Here is a 17,856-nt window from a genome sequence, read left to right as displayed (position 1 = left end):
TCAGCTAAAGTGGCCTGCAGTACTGCACTCTAACTGCTGCGCCACCTCGGCTCTTGGTGTTTCGGGGTCATGTCATTTTTGCGACCTTCTGACAAGCAAAGTCACTGTGGAAGCCAGGTTCACTTCACAACCATGTCACTACTAACCGTGTGATGATTCACTTAACAACTGTGGCAAGAAATATCATAAAATGGGGCAAAATTTCTGTTGCTAAGTTGTCTCGCTTAGCAACAGAAATTTTGGGCTCAGTTATGGATGTAAATCGAGGACTACCTGTACAAAGGTACAAAAGGTTCATCTGATCTTTTTTATATTTTCAATCTGTTATTTGGATTTTAGTTATCACAATAATGAACATCAAGACTGTATTGCAACAACATTTTTACATTAGGAATGCTACATGGATGCTAAAATTTGTATTTTAACAGATTTCTTCTTTTTATCGGCTTCTTTCTCCAACAAATCAGATTTTTTAAGTTCAAGATTCTACATGTAGGCAAGAAAAACCAAATGCACAGGTATAGTATAGGGGGTACCTTGCTCAATAGTAGTAATTATGAGAGGGATCTTGGAATCCTAGTAGACAATCATTTAAATATGAGCCAGCAGTATGCTGCAGCTGCCAAAAAAGCCAACACAGTGCTAGGCTGCATTAACAGGGATAGAATCAAGATCACGTGAAGTATTAATACCACTCTACAATGCCTTGGTAAGGCCATATTGGAATACTGCATCCAATTTTGGTCATCACGATGTAAAAAAGATGTTGAGACTCTAGAAAGAGTACAGAGAAGAGCAGCAAAGATGATTAGGGGACTGGAGGCTAAAACATATAAGGAACGGTTGCTGGAATTGGGTATGTCTAGTTTAATGAAGAGAAGGACGAGAGGGGACATGATAGCTGTGTTCCAATATCTCAGGGGCTTCCACAAAGAAGAGGGAGTCAAGCTATTTCCCAAAGCACCTGAAGGCAGGACAAGAAGCAACGGGTGGAAACTAACCAAAGAGAGAAGCAACCTAGAACTAAGGAGAAACTTCCTGACAGTTAGAACAATTAACAAGTGGAACAACTTGCCTCCAGAAGCGGTGAATGCTCCAGCACTGGAAGTTTTTAAGAAGAAACTGGACAGCCATTTGTCCGAAATGGTATAGGGTTTCCTGCCTGAGCAGGGGGTTGGACTAGATGACCTCCAAGGTCCCTTCCAACTTTATCATCATCATTATTATTATCAAGTATTTTCAATTTGTTTGTGCTTTTAATGTAATTTTGTAAAAAAAAAAAAGCTGGAATGAAAATATACAAAGCTGTCACCTCTCTGTAATGCACTCAAAACAGCAATGTCACATCACTTAAACCACATGTAGACTAAGAACTAATATCTTTACTTAAATAATGCTTTTTTTTTCCTTTAGGAAATCCTTGGAGGACCACATGCTGCTGAGCAAAATTATGATGCAGAATTTTTCAGGAAGTTCCGCAGTCAAAATATTGTGCTTTCTGCAAGAACATATGCTCGGGTATACCCTCCTTTAACTTGTACTAAGAAGGTTTTCCTATAGATTAGAAGTGTTTTAATTGGTATTTAATGGCGCCAGCATAAAATGCAGCACAGCGGTTCTCAGGTCTATTTGGAAGTAAACCATGTTGAGTGCTAGCAGCTTATTCTCAAGCAAAGTATGGTTGTACAGTACCTGTGGAGTCAGTTTGAAATACGATTTCTATTTGGCACACAGTAATTGATGTGTTATCTTCATTTGATACGGGAGTAAAGGGTTCTTTTGTTCCTTTCTCCCCATGGCTTTATCCCATACTATGGAGGAAACTGTCCCTCAGTCACTTTCTGTTGGGAGATAATATGTGAGGTCTCTTTTTAGTGATAATAGACTTCCCCTTCTGGGGGGGGGGCACTGTTTTTTCTATCTAAATATTAATGACATGCTGCTGGCTGATGAAAAGAATACTGACAGATTACTCTCGGTTTATTGATCATAATCAATGGATTCTTAACATGCAGTATGATACTTACCTGAAAGGAAGACATCTCCCGCTAAGGATAAATAGATTCTCCCCCAACAAGAATACAGACAAGGAAATCTTGCAGTACCTATCTTTTCTGCTAGAATTGATAACTCTGGGCTGTTTGTTTGGTCTCCGAGCTTGGCAATTTGGCTGCAAACGTTTCGTCTCTATTCGGGGGGACATCTTCAGTGCACTTTGAATAACTCTGTCTGAAACCTACTCTGAAACAACTCCTAAGTAAATGTTTGTGTGTGACAAATGAATATGTTAATGTGTATTTGTGCATGCACATATACCCACCAGAAGCCACATTTCAAAAAAGGCAGAATCTGGTATATGTATGTATGTATGTATGTGTATGTATGATGTGTGTGTGTGTGTTTATATTTCTTTTCATAGATTTTCACGAGTACAGGTACGCAGGTCTTGGCGTATTCGGGTCTTTTCCCATGTAAGATTGAGAGTATCTTGGCGACGTTTCAACGAGGTCCCACTCGTCATCTTCAGGCTGGGGTCTTCGGTTTCATGCTTGTGCGAGCAAAGTGTGATCGGAGCTGCCGTCTCTCTATAAATACTGGTGTGTGTGTGTGGAGTGCTGGCTTTGTTGCTGTGAGTGGATTGGTTGGCTGTGTTGGAGTTATTGTTTGCTGATTGTTCGGCATTTTTGTAACATCCTGAGTAGTTGAGGTGCTGTGTGCCCATTAGTCTTTTGTGTTGTAACGACCTGGGTAATGGACTGTGTGATAACATCCTGAGATCTGGTGTAGTGATATCCTGAGTTCTGTGTTGCAACATCCTGGGTGGTTGGCTGTGTTGTAACATCCTGAGCTTTAGCGTGTGACAACACAGCCAACCAATCCACTTACAGCAACAAAACCAGCACTCCACACACACACACACACACACACACACACCAGTATTTATAGAGAGATGGTAGCTCTGATCACACTTTACTCACACAAGCACGAAGCCGAAGACCCCAGCCTGAAGATGATGAGTGGGACCTCGTTGAAACGTCGCCAAGATACTCTCAATCTTACACGGGAAAAGACCCGAATACGCCAAGATATATATATGATAAATAAAATACGATCACCAGCAGAGTTTAGGTATAAAAATATACTTTACTAAAAACCGCCGAGCTTTCGTTGGGGACTCCCAACATCATCAGGGCTAAAAAGCCAGTAAACAAATATTTATGTAAACACACACACAAAATGAATTTCGTACTACCACTTGAAGTGCTTATAAAAAGCCTACTCTGTTAATAAAATTAATTTCATTTCATATTAGTTCTTACCCATGTTTTGTGTCATATATACCTCACTTTCACACATGGAAATACATAAATCCTTTCCCTTTTTCCAGGAGGACCGGGGGGGGGGGAGGAAAACAAGAAAAAGAACAGAATGAAAATCGAATCAGAAGAAGCTGGGGAAAAAAGCTATTTAACTATAGGGAAACTAGTGGATAATTATTTAACTGTAACAAAAAGGGTAAACATTTACTGGGTAAATAGCCATTCCCAAGCACCAGTTAATCTTCAAGACTACTCCTGCATCTCAGCAGTATTTTCTGCAGTCATTTGCCTTCGTGTCATTGTTTCTTAGTTTTCAACTGTCTTTTATTCTCAAAAAATGTGGAACAGCACCCTTAATCCCAATTTACAAATAATTCAAAAAAAAAATTCCTCCTGTAAGTAAATATTTCTAGAGATTTACTTATATTTTTCAAAGAAGAAAATTACATGACTTCCCATTAATTTTGTGTTCAGTTTTTTTTAAAGCAGAATGTATAATTTTTCCTGAATATTAAAACAGAACTCTTTGTCTAGGAAAGTAACGTAAGAGGCTTGGAGATTTTATTTACCTATCATGGATCAGTTCTGCTTCCATATCGGCTGCCAGTTCTCTCCAATTTTCCTGAAACTACCTCCCCACATGAATATTCTTTTTTGCTGCCTGAAGCTTGGTGAGTGTATACTTGCTTTCTACACATCAATGGAAAATTATACATTTCACTTTTGGAACTCAGGGGTTTCAGTTTAATAAAATGAACAGAATTCCTGAGTAATAAGTTAATTTAAAATATAAGGGGCATGTGCTGCTTAGGAGAGATCCCCAACACATACATTTCTAGCAAAACTTTGCTCGGTTTGTTGCTTTTTTCCCCAACAATTAATTAGTGTCTAATGTAGGTACAATGCAAGTTTCCTCTTTGCTATACTGGAAATGTCAGATGTGTACCTTAAGGATGCCCCTTTTTCAGAAGAGCATTTTTCCTCCTCCCACTTTAATAGTCATTGATCATCATCAGCATTCTCATTACTAGTTATAAAATACTTATTGAATTATGTCACCAAAAGTCTGTAAAAAAGAACAGAATAAGAAAGGGACATAGGGAGCCATCTGGTAAGAGGGTAACTATTGCTCTTTCTTGCCTAGAATTGTTCAGTGTTTTTCATAAACTTGCCTATTGCTTGTTGAATGTAATTTCCAATGGGTTTTCATATGATTTGGAAGAATTAAATTTCCTTGGGAATCTGAAGAAAGATGCAGCAGTTTTAAGGAGTTGAATAATTATAATTAATCATAAGGACTTATTCAGACAGTGTCCATGGTCAACACTGAAGGCAGCAACAACTTTATTCAGATTTTTGTAGAAGCCTGAAAAAGTGGTGTGGCTGCTTTCATGAACAACTTTGTGCTCACATGAAGCCTGCTTCTTCAGAATCATTTCTAAAACCCTAATTTCTAGAACATTTGTTTCTGTGAGCAAATGATTGGCATGTGATGATTACCCACTGTAAAGATATTTCCAATCTAGTTGATAGCACGGCTTGCAATAAAGTAGCCCAGTTAAGGCAAATTAGTTGTAAATTAAATAGTGTTTCCATTTCACTCATTTCACTGCTATGCCATGAATGCTCTAGTCTGCCAATTTCCTTGCAATCTTTTTAGAACTCAATGAAAATATTATATATTTCTTGTCATCTCCAAGAAACCAAATGCTATAGTGGGCCTTGATGTTTTTAGGGTTAAACCTGATTAATGTGAAATAAATGATAAAGTTCTTGGTCAATCTGTGTTTTGAACCTATCAGTTTGGAATCAAGTGTTGCGAGAAATAGTACTACACATAGCACAACCTTCTCGATGTCTACCCAGAATCCTACTGAGAAGGTGAAAGGAGTGCACTGAGCTATAATTTTGATGGTAGACTAAATTGCATATTATTTATAGAAATTTACTTTGAAGCATCTTGAGAAAGGCAAGTAAATCTTAACTGGACAAATGTCAAAGCTCTCTGCATTAATACAAAATATTATGTCTGAAGTATAAATTTATCGGAAATGTAGAGGTTTTTGTTTGTTTTTTAGTGAACTATTATTGCCAGGGGAGAAGAGGAAATTGTCCATTACTTGAGTGTTGTTGCTAATTTATATAATGGTCCAAGAGCAGACATGCCATAATATTTTCAGTTTTACCTTTGTTCAGTAAGCAGGCCCTTTTGCCCATACATTTAGTCTGTTCCTTTCTGAATTTAGGATAATTGTGGAGTGGAGCTACCATATTCCATTTTTACAATGATTAATGAAACATAAGAATTAATTAGCATGACACCTTTGTTCCCCGAATTCACTTAAAACAGCCTTAAAGAACTTATTCCCCTTCAGAAAAATCCCCATGTATCAGTCAATTTAAAAAAAAAAAAAGGGGGGGGGAATAAGCTTTGTGATGGTTTTACCAAGTTGCCTTTGACTATAAGATATCCATTTTCCCTCCAAAGGAATATGCTAAGAAATCAGGAGATTCCTAAGCTTGGTTTGCTTTTATGCCTCAGTCAGGAAACTATAGTTGTTCTTTTTACAGCAAGTCAATCATATTAAACCATGATTTGAATTTACTTTATATTGCTTTGCTTCCTTACAATAATCACAATAGCTTTTCAGTATGGACAAAATTGTAAATATTGTTTAATGGCGGGCTTCTCTTTTTATTGTGTTTGTACTAAAGAGATTATACATGGGCTAATGGACTATCCATGGGTATTGGTTAGAAACATGCAGAAGAGGCCTTCATTCTGCAATGGATAGACAGTGGATAGGATGATGATGATGATGATGATGAAGGAGGAAGAGGAGGAGGAACAAGAAGAAGGAGGAGGAGGAGAAGAAGAAGAAAGAAGGAGAAGGAGAAGAAGAAGAAGAAGAAGAAGGGCTAAAGGCTTATTCATATCTCATCTTATTAAAATAAAGTATGTGTTTGCTGTTTGGGATTACCTATCATTTTCTTTACTGTTCACACATATTCTTTATTGAAGAATACCCTTCAACTATTTGAAGTCTATTGATGAATTCCCTTCAACTGTTTGAAATCTATTGTTATCTAAGTGTATGCCTGGTTCAGTAATCAAACCATGAGAAGCTTCTTTGTCCCATGTTGGATTACTGATTCAGCCACTTCAGTATACTTTATAATACTAGCCATTGGCTCCCCTGGGTTTTACATAGTGGTCTTTCCCAGTATTATCTGGGTGTCTTTCTCCTTAAAACATATACTGTATTACTGACTACATTTTTGGTGTTTGTAGAAGAATAGATTGCTGTATGCATCATCTTAAGGTTGATCAATCTGATATTTATTTATCCTTATCTTGAAGTATAAGTGATGGTGCAATACTTGTTGATTTCTTTCTCTAAAAAGAATAGTGGGTGTTAGGGCAGCTTACCGGAAAGAGCTGGTTTTTGTGTAGACAGTTCCTAATGAAGTATTAAAATAAAAAATCTAATAAACTTGCAAGGTCTGAAACAAGCATATTTCACTAGTATCAGAATTTGTGAGAGCTAGCAGTAATGAGAAAAAGTCATTTTTGAATGTGTTCTGGGTTGTTACATTCAACAGTTTGCAGTGTTTAATTGCTTTACTCACTGAGTTGGCTCCATTTAAAAGAAAGCAGCTTTTGTTCAGACAGGGCCTTAAAAGAATCAATACATCTGAAGCTGGCATGATGTATTTACCTAATTTTAGATACAATATGTTGTAATTTTGGGGGCTTGTCATTATTAAAAAGAAAAGCTGCCTTTCTACTCTTTTCTTTCAATACTTAAAAAAAAGATAAAAGAAATGGCATTTGCTACTCTAAATTTCAGGATTTTTTTTATAGTACCTAAATCATATTATGATTTTTAATGTGTTGAAATATTTTAAAATGTGAGACATTTTAAAAACAGAATCTCTCTCTCTCTACGTACACACACACACACATACACACACACACACACACACACACACACACACGGTGACTTAACTTTTTTCTTAGCAAAATGAAGAGCCTCTTAGACAACCTAATCAAATCTTCATTTTATATAGTTCATTTCTCAGATAAAGCACTTGGCTGTTTTGGGGGTGATAATGTTGCTGCTCTTTGGTCTTTATTGTGCCATGTTAAAGGAAGCTCTTTCAAGTTTTAGTGCAGTGTGAAAATGCTTCTTCTCATGCTTAAAATAATAGTTCTGCATTTAGATGTGACAAGACTTTTTTCCCCATTATTCCTTTCTCTTGAGGTCTTCTCTATCCCAGAAAATACTGTTATGGAGATACAGGTGAGAGACGGAGTCTCATAGACTAAATGCAGGGGAAGGGACAAATATAGCAGATCTTGGTTAGGGGACCATGAGCTTTTGTTAACGTGGGGTCTTGTCCAATTCCAGAAGCTGTCTGTAGAAATTAACCCACTGTTGTTTGTCAGAAAATTAGATTTCAAACTGAGCCACCCAGAGATGGATGGCACAGAAACTTAATAAATGTATAAGTATTCTCAATTTAGGACTGGTTCCTTATGACAGTTTGAAGTTACAACAGACTTCAAAAAAGCTATTATTGATCTTTGAAATCATGTGATCACATTTTGGGCTTTTGGCAACTGGCTTGCACTTATGACCAGCTGCAGTGTGCAATTTGGCCAAAAACCTCCATTGGATATGCTGGATTTGTTTAACATTTCTTCACTTAATAACTATGTGATTCTCTTGATGACTCACTTAACAATTGTAGACACAATTGTTGTAAAATTGAGTCCAGTGACATGGTCCATCAGTGACTTACAATCAAAACTTTGGACCCATTGTGGCTGTAAGTTGAGGATGAACTGTAGAAGAGAGCTCTGCAGTTCACCCAAAAGCCTGCGGAGGGCCATGTGTGACTCATGGGTTGTCTACATTAGTTGCCACTAATTCCTGTCTGCAGTATAGAAAAGACAATATTCTTGTAGTACTGGGAATAGTATTAAAAAGAGGATGGACAGAGAGGATAGTAATACAATCTATCCAAATTTCCTTCATGCTTTTTTAGTCTAGTGCAGGGGTAGGCAACTTTGGTTCTTTTATGTCTCGTGGACTTCAACTCCCAGAATTCCTGAGCCAGCCAAGTTGCCTACCCCTGGTCTAGCGAAAGGAGTAATGAAATTTTCAGAAACTATCATTTTCTAATAAACTTCCTTTAGACATTTGGAAAATTTTCAGAAAATCCTAGGAGATAATATAGTGTGGCTAATTTTCTGTTCCCTTAATATAAGTCTTTGATGGATGAAAAAGGCTTTTAATGGTAGAAACCAATTGGTTTACAATCCTTCGTTTCAAAAAACAAATCAGCGCGCATAAATGTGAGAGTGAGAAGACAGGGAAAAAATGGTCTGACAGGATGAGGCATTAATATTTTGGGGTAAAATGTCTTTGCTTCTTAATATCTACAGATTACATATTAGTCTATTTCTCCCTGCCAGTTTTTTTGTTGTTGTATTTTCTTCTATCCCTGCTAGCTTTTAGTCCTAGTTTTCAATTATTTAGTCTTAAGGCAGCATTTTTAATGATATGGTTTCAATAGAAGGCAAAACAGTTATCCCCCCCCCCTTTCAAATCTAGTCTCTTTTTAAAAGTTGTGGTAGAGTTGAAAAACTAATAACACAATGTATAATGTTTAGATACTCAGATTTGAGGGACATTCTTTGTAATTTAAAAAAAAATTAAAACTTTGTTATATTCTGAAGAGTATGGCCATTTGGGTTTAAGAGAACATCTCTAAAAAATCATGTCCTTCCTCAGCAATAGAACTGCATATAGCTTAAGCCTTGTAATTTTCTGTTTCTGTTTTCAATGCATTAAAAATAATATTGCAATGTTACAGCCAACATATTACGTATACAGAGGAATTTCAGGTAAATGATTCCCTCATCAGCTATAATTTTTCTAAAAAGCCATTTATGGCTGTCATGAAATGTGGTGAAAGAGAACTTACATTTTTAAAGCAACAGATAATATGCTCCCTTGTCTGCACTAAATTACCTTCAAATGTTTTTCTTAAGATACATCTTTTGATATTTGACCTCATCCTGATAACAACTCCCATGCTGCAGTGTCTTATTAAATTAATTCAGCTAATTATGTAATGAAGGGAGAAGAAAATTAATTGACAGCCAATTGGCATCCTGGGCATTTATTTGAGAAAGCTGAAGACTGTTTTCAGTCAGACTGGTATGCTATTGATCTGTGTGTCTTTTACTTTCAGTATCAGGTCCCTCTGTTGATTTTATTGACAAAGAGCCATCAGAATAGATTATTTGCAAAATTATTGTGGTATTGTTCCAATCTTTGCTGAACTTTTACAATGCATTCATTCAATTACTTGATGTGAGATAGCTTCTGACAACTCAAAGTTGTTAATTGTACCGTATTTTGTTAGAGGAAAATTTCATACTTTACAATATTGGGATGTCTATCCACTATCCACTAAGACAGTGGCTCCCAACCTTTTGGGCATCAGGGACCAATTCCATAGAGAGAAGTTTTTCTGTGGATTGGAGGTGGTGTGGTTTCATGTGCTGCCTGCATCCTGTGAATGGGGCTTTGCTTGTTTGTGTGGCCTGGTTCTGACATGCCATGAACCAGTGTTGGTTCATGGACTGGGGGTTGGGGACCCCAAGAGCCATGGTGGCTTAATGGTTAAAATGCAGTATTGCAGGCTAATTCTGTCAACTGCCAGCAGTTCAGTTCTCTCCAGCTCAAGGTTGACTTCGCCTTCCATCTCCCCGAAGTCGGTAAAATGAGGACCCCGATTGTTGGGGGCAATATATTAACTCTGCAAAGCACTTAGAGAGGGCTATAAAGCACTATGAAGCGGTATATAAGTCTAAGTGCTATTGCTATTTGCAATGCCTATAAAATGTATTTATAATTGGGCTGCTTCCTGCCATTGATAATTTTCAGGTCCTGTGCAAGTCACTGATATTAACTGATTCTAAAAATCAGGCAGCTGCAATAGAAATGGATATTGGAAGCTATGCCTCCCATATTTTTGTTTTTCAAATCTGTTCAATATAATATAGTTATGTGCCTGGCCAAATGAAATGATTGTTGTAGCTTATGATGAAAAAGTCCTTCTGTAGAATTGGTAAGATGCCCTTTTTAATCTTTTAACTACATTTTGTTTTCTTCTTTTAATAAGAAGAATGCCTTGGGATACTTTGTTTACTTGAAATCCTCTAAAGTGTTCAGTGCCTCAGTCCTATAATTAAACAAGTCTTCTTAAATATTTTGTTTGTGTAGTTGCTTTTATATAAATTGTTCCCTGAGAGCACAGTTGCAAAGGGCCCCTTGTGAAAGTTTGCACAGCAGGAATTATTGAAACAAGTAGCAGCTGAATCTTTCAAGTATATCTTTATCTTTATTATGGCCTTATTGCTGGAAGACACAAGATACATCAAATATGTATATCAAATGAATGCAGAGACACACATACTTAAAATCAATAGGTATAATCAAAAGTAAGCATAAATTGCAAAAAAAGAAGTAAATATAGAAAATAAGACAGTTGATAGGGGCAATCACCAAGATTAACAAACATCTGTTGAAAAATCTTGCCAAGAAAACTTCAGGGACTTGTCCAGGCAGTCTCTGATAATTGGTCATAATTGAAAAAAGATAGAAGAAAAAAAAATAAGTAGAAACACAAATTTAAGCAGCCTTGGAGCATACATTGGAATCCTAATCAGACAGAAGAAACAACGAATAAGGTTCTGACTTAATGCAGAATATTGCTTCAGGATGGGATAAATAAATGTCATTCAATATTTCCTGTAAAGAGAGCAGCAGAGGCTCAAGGGTTCCTCAGAAACCTCTATATAAGGAGAAATAGACTAATGTAGAGGGATATGTTTCTGGTGAAAATTGTTTAAAATGTCAGGGTTATTTCATTTAAAGAAATGACATAACATATATCAATGGTGGCAAACCTATGGCACGTGTGCCAGAGGCGGCACTCAGAGCCCTCTCTGTGGGCATGTGCACCATGCCCTGGAGATGGCAATTGTCCTTCAACCAGCTGCCTGCTAACTCACCGAGGTCCCACGTGGCCAGATGCATCCCAGCATGGCTAGTTTCCCTCCCCCCATCCCATCTCTCCTGGCTTCACATGCTCTCCTTTTCCTGGGCATGACCCACTGCATCACCTCCTCAGCTGTCTGCCGACCACCCAGCTCAGAGGCACCTTCTCTGAACTGGGGGTGGGCTGCAGAGCCCCAGAGTGCGCTGGTTGACAAGCCGGCAGACTGTGGCTACTGACGGACACTGTCGGCCCCCATGTGCTCGTTGTCCTCTGAGTGCGGGGGCCAATGGTATTAGGCAGCAGCCGCCCCGGTCCCTGCCTCACCTTGTCCTGTGACAATGGCACCCCCACCCTACTTTGCCTCACCTCACCCCTCAGGATGAGCCTCCTGCCCACCACCCACCTGCCAGAGACCCCCTGGATCTCCCCCAACCCTGTCCGATCCCCAAAGGCATCCCTCCCCACAAGCAACATCAAGGTGACCACACCTACCTTGGCCACACCCACCCAGTCTGCCATGACCTGGTACCCGGCGATAAATAAGTGGGTTTTGGGTTGCAGTTTGGTCACTCGGTCTCTAAAAGGTTCGCCATCACTGACATATACCATCTACCATTCCAAAATAACTAGAAAAATGAATTATATTGCCTTCAATTGTGCTTGTCAGCAAAACAATGTTGCAACACACACACACACACTTATATCTTTTTTGTAGCATCCAAGTCTACTATGAAGGTTTAGATTAGAAGATTTTTCTAAGAAAAAGGGAAGGTGGCAAGGAAAACTAAGGAAAAAAATTGTTGCATAGCCAGAAAAGCAACACATTTTCTGAAGAAGGGGTGATAATCTAATTTAGTTTATTATGTTTCGGGGTGGTTTCTTTTTAAAAAAAATGGAGAGTGAAGGACGTTTTTAAAATTCCGTTGTAGAAACTAGCCAGTAAAGTTTGAAGAAAAAAAGAGGAAATTATCTCAAAATTAAGGTAGCGTCTTCAATATGGTACTTTTTGCATTGATTATATTTCTCAGGAATCTTAATCAAATGTTTATTTTATTTGTATTTCACATTTCCAAGTTGCCCATCTCCTTCAAAGAAAAAAAATACACGGAAAAACATACATGGAAATAAATCCAATTTAAAGTAATTGGGTTTTATATGTAAGTGAAAAGCATTAGGACTGAGCTGTAAGTGCAGTTCATTTATTAACATAAATTGTATAATATTTTAAAGGTAACTTGGTCTAATCTCAAAAGGAATCTAAAATAGGATTGACTTGTTTAGTTTTTTATAGAAGGTTGTATTAACAAATCCCAGGGCGGTTGGCTAAACTATGACAGTTAAAAAAAAAAATCATCCTAGGAAAAGACAGTGGAAAATCCCTTCTGTATTTGGCAAGAAAACTGTGGGCTTGTTCCTATAGATTCAACCTTTGGCTCAAGGGAGTCTTTATCTTTTACTACATGTAAATCTAAGTGCAAATGTTTATATGTTATTAGCTACAGAACATACAGAGTATGCATCATGTGTTATGTTTGTTGATTTGGCTCAAAATGTTTTATTTTTAGCAGAACACACTACTACATCTAATCCAGAAGTCCCCAACCTTTTGGGCACCAGGGACCGGTTACATGGAGAGAGGTTTTTCCACAGACCAGAGGGGGCGTGGTTTTGTATGCTGGCTGCATCCTGTGGATGGGGCTTTCCTTGTTTGTGTGGACCGGTTGCTGGCATGCCGCAGCCCAGTATTGGTCCACAGACCAGGGGTTGGGGACCCCTGATCTAAACGGTCTGTTACTGACTTAACTTTCATGAGAAGTGAGTGACAAGCAACTTTAGTGAAAGAGAATTTTGCATACTCTCTTTCAAGACTTTGTAGCAAACACATTTTCACGACCTGTTTTTCTTGTTACCATCTGGCAGGAGGCTTCGTGGTATCTGAAGCAGAACATCCAGATTCAACCAGAGTTTCATTCCATATAGCATTAACCTTGCGAACTCTCAAGCTTCCTCCTTCCGTTGTATATTCAAGATGGAAAATATTTAATATTTATTTGCTACATATATGTAGGGATGTGGGTCTATACCAGGGGTAGGCAACCCAAAACACTCAAAGAGCCACTTGGACCCGTTTCCCACCGAAAACAAAACACCGGGAGTCGCAAAACTTTTTTGATATCTAAAATGAAGATAACACTGCATATATCCTTTTTTACCTTTATTATAGGTGTGTGTGTGTGTGTGTGTATGTGTATATACACACACACACACACACACACACAAACAGGGAAAAAAGGATATATGCAGTGTTATCTTCATTTTAGATGTCAAAAGTGTCTCTCTCTCTCTCCCTCCCTCCCTCTCTATCTGCCCTTGGTCTGCCAGTCCTCTTCCCCCACTCTCTTTCTCTCTCCCTCCCTCCCTCTCTCTTTCTCTCTCTTTCTCTCCCCCCCTCTCTCCTATCTGCTGCTCACCTGGCAAGCTGGCTTCAAGCTGTTCTCCAACAAGCTCAGGAGTAGGCAACCTTGGCTCTTTTATGACTCATGGACTTCAACTCCTAGAATTCCTGAGTCAGCATAGCTGGGCTAGCTAGCTCTCTCCTGTCCTTCCTGTTTCCTGCAGAGACGCAGCAAAGGGAGGAGCTCTGCCCAATAAGCTTTTCAGCTCCTCGAAGAACACTGTGAGTGCACTGTCTTTTACATACACACACACAGAAACAAACAAACACACACAGACAGAGAGAGAGAGAGAGAGAGAGAGAGAAGCAGGGAAGCGCAATTGCCTCTCTCTGTATCTGTCTCTCTCTGCAAATGGCAGAGGAGGCTGGGAGCCACAGGGGAAGGCTCAAAGAGTCACATGCGGCTCCGGAGCTGCTGGTTGCCAACCTGTGGTCTATACATAAGTTGTTCATAGTATGTTTAGGTGTGTGTCATGTATGTGTTTCACTTTGAGAGCAGGCAACTAAATTTTATTTTTGATGTGTGCCATTGTGCCACAGTATAAAAATGACAATAAAGGTTATCTTATCTTATCTTATCTTATCTTATCTTATCTTTTTTTATTCATTATATCTCCCACATTTATTGGTGTATGATAAGCAGTTATCAAAAGTTTTTCTCCTGTGTACTAGTCTTTGGATCCAGGCCATCACATCTGTATTTTATTTTTTATCCCTCTAATGCATTATCTATATAATCTTTTACATAGTATGAAGCTGTACCTGCGTATCTTAATTTTATATGTTGAATGTAAAATAACACATATAAGATTATTTTATTCATAAATATACAAAAGCTTGTTATAATAGCATTGCTTTCTATTCTATGTTGAAGGCTCAAAAATGCATGTTCTTGCCATTGGTGTGACAGTATATCTAGTTTATAGGAACCAATTCAGTATTTACTGCCAAGGAGTTCTTTACCCCAATGATGTCATTAAAAAACGCTTACAAAATATCTAATGGAAACAATAAATAAATAGTCACAATGAAAGATATCCCAGTGTCTGGGAGACTTTTTCTAGCATTCAAATGCCTGAGGTGCATTTAATCTATTTTTTGAAATGCTCCCTAGATGGCAGTTTGGAATATTGCACTTAATTTTAGGCAGCATAATTTTCTCTTTACTGGCAGAGTGCTGATATGAATTCCTTGGCTATCTGAAGCTTGAAACCCTCTAGGAGAGGCTATAAAATTATCTCTTTACAGGGTGGAGAAAACATGTTATATATGGTTCATTTTAAAGGACTTCACTTACTTACAGAGAACGAAGAACCTGGCATCTGTTGGCTTATAAATGTAATGGTCAATAATGTGAGTTTACTTTGGCTTGATGGTCCCTTGCCTTGGTTGAAAGATGAACTCTGGAGAATATTAGTACAGAAAAAGCTTTTTTCTGCCTTAAACATTTTTGCAAAGGCAAAGCATCTCTTATGTCAGACATGTCAAACACAAGGCCCGGGGGCCAGGTGCGGCCTGCAAAGTGGTTTCATGTGGCCCGCAAAGCCATCCTGGAAACAGTGAGGGAACGGCCCACTGCCTTGGCCCTGGCCCAGGCCGGCCGGGAGCCAATGTACAATTTTGTGGTGGTCATCTATGCTGAAACACCTTCAGTCTTAGCTCCACAAGGCCGTCTAGAAACAGCGAGGAACCAGCCCCTGCCACGTCGGCCCCGCCCCCTGGGTGCATGCTAGGGAGGTGTCACCCTTTGTGAGGAATGAAGAAATGGACCATGCCTTGGTGCTTGCCTCGGTCCCACCCCCTTCTGCCAGAGACCCTCAGATCTGTCCCACTCCTGCCCAGGCCCCACAGTCACCCAGTAGGCTACACCTACTCCATCCGTACCCACCCAGTAGGCCACATCCATCCTGGCCACACCCACCCAGCCCCCCAAGGGCAACCGCAGTGCTGATGCGGCCCTCAGTGAAATTGAGTTTGACACTCCTGTCTTACGTAGATTCAAATACAGGTTTCATTTTTCTTATTTCTTTATACAAAATGTTAGAAGCTTAAGATAATTTAAAGGAATATTCTACAAAACATTTAAATGTGATATAAGGATGATAAGAAGATAATAACTGCTTGTTACAAATGCATTCAATACCCTTTCTTTAATAGAGTCAAACAAGAATAGTTACGTTTTTAATGTCTTTAATTAAACTTTATTTTTAAAAGAACCAGGGATGTCATTGTTATAAACAATAGGACCTCTGCTTGGACCCAACTTTTCTGTGTTCTCCCCTCAACCAGCATTGTGGATTCACTAAGCTTACTTAGTACTGGTTCCCTTACTTCTCTTTGCTTGCTTCCCTCTCTCTGTGTTTACATCTATGTCTGAAATGTTAATCAAGATTCATTTTCTAAAACTTGGTAGCTCGCAGTGTATGGTTTAGGAAAATGAGGTAAAACACATGCTTGGCATGTCTCATATTATTTGTTAGCAGACTTAATGTTTTTCAATTTTCCTACAATGAGATATCTTAACTTTGAACTACTGAGGTCCTAATACCTACCTTTTTTAAGTTTATATCCTCATCACATTTTTTTGCAATTGTATGTTTATAAATATGCATTACCATTTTAATTTTAGTACATATGTGTGCTTCAGATACTTTTCCAACATATATTTAATTTTAACAGTAACAACAATAACAATAATAGAGTATAGGCAGGAAAGCTTATACCATTTCAGACAAATGGTTATCCAGTCCAGTCTTTTCTTAAAAACTTCCAGTGTTGGAGCATTCACAGCTTCTGGAGGCAGGTTGTTCCACTGATTAATTTTTCTAACTGTCAGGAAGTTTCTCCTTAGTTCTAGTTGCTTCTCTGTTTGATTAGTTTCCATCTGTTGCTTCTTGTCCTGCCTTCAGGCACTTTGGAAAATAGCTTGACTCCCTCTTCTTTATGGCAGCCCCTGAGATATTGGAACACTGCTATCATGTCCCCCCTCGTCCTTCTCTTCATTAAACTAGACAAACCCAATTCCAGCAACTGTTCTTTATAATTTTTGAAATGATAGCAATACATATGATTCTTGTGTTACATGTTTGATGAGGAAATGTTTCTGGTGTGGTATCCAGCTCCAAAGGTGATGCTTTTAGCTTCCCCAATGATTTACTGTTGAAAGAATCTAAAGGGTTATCTGTTTGATGTATATTCATTGCCATGCCTCCCTTTGTTAAATTTATCACAATCTTAGAAGAAAGAAACATTTACAAAATTGTTTGTAAATGACATTTAATGCCATAGTGAAACAGATTTGTTTATTCTTGCATATTGTAAATGTTTGTCTTCCTGCTATGTGATTCTAGAGCTCTATATATTAAGGTTTATATATTATGAGTAAATGGAGGCACATCAATTTAAATTTCTAAATTCCAAAAGCTTCATCTGCTCTGTAATAATATTCATAAGGTACTTAACCTTGTTCTTTTAACTTATTCATGTTAACAGTACAATCATCCCCTTCTTTTATATTCAGTCTGTTCCAGGTGAAGCCAAAATAAGTACATCATATTAGCAGAAAGGATTAAAACTCTTTATAAAAGTGCCTGGTTAGGATTAACATAGCAGACAGTGTTGTATATTACATTGGGATGGATCAGTTCCAGAAATGAAGGCAACATAAAGTAGACATAACTTGCTCAAGTTATTATGTTATAATGGGTGTATAATAGGACTGGACATAAGCCAGAGGATTGGCCCTATGTTTCCTTCTCATAGGAGAATATGAATATATTATATATGAACATGAATATTTTATACACGGATAAAATGTAAAATTTTACGGCACATTATGTAAATCTGTCTCCACCCCAATGTATTGCCATTGTGCAAAAGAGAAACAAGAATTTCTCTATTTACCTCAACCCTTCATTGCCCTACCAGGTTTGAGACAAATACTTTTTGTAATAGGCCAGGTTTTCAAGCTCTTTTCAGAACCCTAACTTGTGCATGAAGTCT

The 17,856-nt window shown here is 38.2% G+C and overlaps 1 protein-coding gene across 3 annotated transcripts in view; it reads left to right on the top strand.

The window, feature by feature from the left end:
* The window catches only part of NBAS (NBAS subunit of NRZ tethering complex), a 149,327-nt gene that overhangs the window by 39,452 nt on the left and 92,019 nt on the right, over positions 1–17,856 (top strand). For all 3 annotated transcript variants that reach the window (XM_039334803.1, XM_039334812.1, XM_039334799.1), the window contains exons 20-21: positions 1,414–1,518; positions 3,855–3,991. In XM_039334803.1, the coding sequence (XP_039190737.1) occupies positions 1,414–1,518; positions 3,855–3,991 (242 nt within the window). The remainder of the gene's footprint in view (positions 1–1,413; positions 1,519–3,854; positions 3,992–17,856) is intronic.

Source organism: Crotalus tigris, unplaced genomic scaffold (genome assembly GCF_016545835.1).
Source record: "Crotalus tigris isolate CLP2741 ecotype Arizona unplaced genomic scaffold, ASM1654583v1 scf7180000017546.9332058, whole genome shotgun sequence".
In the NCBI taxonomy this organism is placed as follows: domain Eukaryota; kingdom Metazoa; phylum Chordata; class Lepidosauria; order Squamata; family Viperidae; genus Crotalus; species Crotalus tigris.
The sequence above is the reverse complement of the archived record's forward strand: the minus strand, read 5'-3'. Positions and strand labels throughout refer to the sequence as shown.